Here is a 4,767-nt window from a genome sequence, read left to right on the forward strand (position 1 = left end):
CTATACACAAGTAGCTTTGTACCCGAGCACAACGTCGGAAATTTTGCTACAAGAAGGTTGATCGTATTGATAACAGGTATTCTTGTTCTCTTTAACCGTACATTCAGCAAATATCTTTTGCCCTCCGGCGTCACTGTCCGCCTTCTCGATCGAGGCGTTATCCTTCTCAATTCTATCGATGTTGCTGACACTTAAGTGCCGCTCTCTTTTAGGGTATCTCCCAAATTCTCCGTCTTTCTCCAGAAAGTTACACATGCTGACGCGTCTCTCCCTTAACAGAGGCTTTCCTAGGGACAGATTAGGCCTAGCCAGAACGTCCATTCTGTCGAAATGATAGGTGCTGCCTATGCGATCTTTGTGCAACGATCTGGCCAACACGTCCGTTCTGTCGAAATGACAGATACTTCCGCCGCGGTCTCTCTGCAACGGCCTGGCGAGAACGTCCATCTTGTCGAACTGGTAGAAGCTCGTTCCACGATCCGGTTGACAGGATTTCGAGGAATTGTCGAAGTGACAGATACTCATTCCTCTGTCGCGAAACGGAGACTTGATCGTCTCGGTTCTGTCCACTTGGCAAATACTCGTTCTTCGTTCGCGTTGCAACAGTTTCATAGACTCGCTGGCCACTTTGAAGTTCTTCAACGTGTCCTGTTCGCAGGAAGAGTCCTGGCTGTTGTTCTCCGATAGTATCAGAAATTGAAGATCGAACGCGCTTTTTGTCCGACGCGGTGTACCACGGCCGCCGGGGAGCAAGGACGCGCTCGAACCGATGAACACGCTGTTTTGTCTTGGTCTCATTTGACCCGGGACGCAGTTTAACTCGTACCCGGCCGGATAGTCTCCGCTGAGCACGTTGCACTTGGAGTACGTGCGTCGATTCTGTGAACATACGAATAAATCATTTGCGTATCTGTTTCGTTTGGGCTTCAATCCGGTAATTTCACGATAGTTAAACGTTTAAGTATTAGAATTTATACGTTAGATATTTGATTAGAATTAAATGAAATATTAAAGTTCAAATTCAAATTGAAAATACTGAAATGAATGTAAATATTTAATTTAAAAATGGAATAGGGGACAGTCAAAAAAGCTCGTAGCCCAAAACAAGGTGTGGAAACTTAGAAAATTGGAATAAATATTGGTTAGAAGCGATCTAACAAGGGACTGCGGGGAAATAGAACGAGAAATCAGAATTGAGGAGGAATGTTGCGAGTGGGAGACGAGATGAAAAGGTCGAAACATGATTTGAGAAGTTGAGAAAGAAGAGAAGAAAGGAAAGAGAGCGTAACTAAGAGCACCAGAGAGAAGTGAATTAAAATTAAGAAAATTTTAGAGAATAGGAAAGGATGCAATATAGAGTAGGGAAGAGTAGAGAGTGAGAGAGAGGATAAGATAGTCTGTAAAAATAGGTGTTGTAATTCTTAGCTGTAAGGCTGAATAAAACATATACGAGTCATTTAAAGCAAAAGTGGTGCAAGTCAATTTTTCGCCTTTTCGAGTTAACACCACATCTCGAAAATTTAACCTTCCTTCTGTTTTGTGCAGAAGTGGTGTAAGGATATTCTTCATTAGTTTCTCGGTGGATGGCAAAATAAGTAAGAACCACCCACTCGAATAGCATGGACGCTATATACAAGAATGGTGTAAGTCAGACTTTGGTGCGAGATAAATGACACTGGACTTCTGGATTTCGAAGAAGAAGTGAGCGATGAATAAGAGCTTAACGTTATCGCTATCCACAAAGTTTCTGGGTCATGCTCGTTATTATTTATCGATTTAAATTCGTGACAATGTAAACCACATTTTATACATTTTATTCATTTTTTTTTAATAATTTGGTAATTAATAAAGCAGCAGAAACATAATGCCTACTTCAACAAACAGATCCCTTTTTTATTACATCTAATAATAATTACTGATGAATTACTGATAATTACTGAACTACTAATAATTACTGAAAAATATTGAATAAAATGATTATAAATATATCTTGATTTTCGGGGCAAAATGGCACTATTAACTTAAGGTATAACTATACAATGGCTTACGTAAAAGAGATTTAACATTCGTTCATATTCCTGAATTTTACAGAACTTTTACTTTAACCCTCAATATCTAGAAATCGCCTTTCTTGACTTACACCACTTTCGCTTAATTTAAAAAAAATGAATTTAATTTGAAAAAAAAGAATTTAAATATTTGATAGTGAGAAGTGGTTATTGTTGAGGACGTATACTTTAAGCTTTAAAGTTCCGTCCAGGTATATTGCACCCTTCTTAGTGCCGTCCAAATTTGCCGTCGAAGGACCACCCAACTTATAGGTTGGGAACTAATTGACACACCTTGTGCTTAATTGTACTTCATTTATCCCTATGTTCTCTATGTTCGCTTATCGTTGGATTCTGGTGTTACTTTCTTGCTCTGAGTTCTGTGGTGTTCTACCCCTGAATCCTTTCGAAGGAAGCAGCGCTCCTTCCACGGTGCCCCTTTCTTCCTCTAACTGCATGGTGATTGGGTAATTTGGGAGAATTCCCAAAATCCAATCAGCATGCTTCAGTGATGTTTAGTCGTAAAATAGAATAAACCTAAGGGAATCCTGTAGCCGGATTTATGGCTTCAAAAGTGGTTACGTCGCAGGCAAGTATTTTGTTTTCAATGGACAAAGGTGTCCCTTTTCGCGTTGCGTGCGACACTCGGTCACTAGAGAGGCCATAAATCCTGGAGTCTCCAAGAGTTCAAGGGAGAAGTGGGCCTCGATATTTCGTGGCTGGGCCCACTTCGCGCGAGAAAGTCTCGACTTCGCGGAGACTCCACAGGATTCCCAAACATTCCGTCGCTGAACACCTTTTCAGTCGTTGTGCATTCCTTCCCTAAAATAGTGCGTTTAGGGCGTAACGGGAAGGGGGTGTCAATGCATCGGAGAAAAACTGATTGGTGGAAAATCGTTTTGGAAATCACCAATCAGGGTGATTCGGCGAGGAACGCAGCCTTCGTGGAGACGGACCATGAAGGCTTGCGATAGTTCAAGATAGAAGGCCACAAGGCAAGGTTCAAATTAGAAGTCTCAACAAGAGACAGCAGCAAATAGTAGTCTTACCAAGAGACCAGTATCGAACTCTAATTATTGAAATTAGTGTAACCAGTCCGGCGTAGCAGTCAATAATAAAACGACCTAACCAAGGTGAATCGACGTGAATTTTGTTTGAAACCCTTTCCCACGTCAACAAGCTGTCGGGAGAAGTTTGAATCTAAACAAGTGACATCGCAACACCCTTCTCTTGCGCTCTCAACGCGCGTTACCTTGGAGAGGGGGTGGCGATGTCCTGACCTGAGATTGGTGATGTCTGGGAACAGCGGGGAACTTCCGCCAGGTTCGACTCCGCCGGTCTCTTGACCGTCGCGACTGTCTACGTCGACCCTTTGGAAGGCCCTTTGTTATGGCAAGGCACTTGGCTATCGAGAACGAGAGAAATGAGTTTCTAAGTCTGGAGTTGTAAGTCGAACTTTCTCTCGCCAAGATATTTTTTACTCGACACTCTTGCTAACAATAACCTAAAATCCTAATCTCAAAAACAGCCTCTTTCCCACGTCCGTGTATAAATCGTTGCGCTCAACAGTTATACTTTGTATTTATTTGACAAGATTACCATCATCTGTTAGTGAAAAATCGTAACGATGAAAAATTAGAAAACACCCTGCGCCGAAACTAGGATGAGCGAAAAATTACCTGAAAGTTTCCAACTCTCGCAAAATAAATGTATTTTCTACGTGACTATGGTCGCGCGATATAAGTGTCGTTTGTCAAGGTACTGTACAGAAAAGAGATGTTGACACGTTGTCTACAAGCTGAAACAGCACAGGGGAAAGAGGAATCTTTCGCTCACTCCACTTAATCCCCTCAAAGAAATCTTACTTTCAGGTTCTCTGTGGTCATAATGCATAGTACAGTAAAGACTCGATAGGAGTTCGAAATTCGGGTCCGCTGTGGAACAGTTACGGGATAGGTACTAGTTTCTTCAAACTGTTTGTATTTTACCGACACCGACGGACGCAGAAAGAGACAGCGGACAAAGAAGAGAGAGGTATTGAAAGTTGAGACAGTCGTAAAATATCAAACACCTACATATGGGTGAGACAACACTAATACAAAAGAGAAACTTTTTTACTTTTTGTGTTTTGTTGATAAAATTTTAACTGACATATCCACGATATTTTTCTGATTAAAATGAGGCCAAATACAGTATAATTCGGTTTACATTTAATTACTAAAAAGAAATTCCACTTAAGCATATGTACATACGGAATAAGTACGATCGATTCAGCCATGATGACAATACGTGTGATTAGAGGTGTCGCTGTTACACTACAGTCGCTCAAATTGGTGGTTTCAGGTTGTAGGTACTGTGCCAAAATCTGATAACCAGCTGCCATCGACGAAGCATATGCGGTCCAGAATGTATCCTGGTGTCAGTGATCGTGTTAAAAACACCGCCACTGATAATAAAAGGGACTACAGAAAACGCAGTACGTCAAATAGTTTAAGGGGTCTTCCTACTGTAACGGTAACAATTGAGTAATTAATTTAATGTCGGCCACGTAAAAAAAAAAAATGTAGGGCCGATTCTACAAGTGTCAGTTAAATGTAGGGTCGATTCTACAAGTGTCAGTCAAACGGCAGGCCAATTCTCCAACTGGCAGTCAAACGGTAGACCGACTCTATGTAATGTAATACAGGGCGTCTGTTTTATCTCAATACAGTGAAATATC

At 41.3% G+C, this 4,767-nt stretch overlaps 1 protein-coding gene across 1 annotated transcript in view; it reads right to left on the bottom strand.

The window, feature by feature from the left end:
- The window catches only part of LOC108578916, a 125,603-nt gene continuing 120,836 nt past the window's right edge, over window positions 1–4,767 (bottom strand). The window contains exon 6 of the mRNA XM_017942368.1: window positions 1–879. Coding sequence (XP_017797857.1) covers window positions 1–879 — 879 coding nt within the window. The remainder of the gene's footprint in view (window positions 880–4,767) is intronic.

This window comes from Habropoda laboriosa, unplaced genomic scaffold, assembly GCF_001263275.1.
Source record: "Habropoda laboriosa isolate 0110345459 unplaced genomic scaffold, ASM126327v1 scaffold24, whole genome shotgun sequence".
NCBI classification, from domain to species: Eukaryota; Metazoa; Arthropoda; class Insecta; order Hymenoptera; family Apidae; genus Habropoda; species Habropoda laboriosa.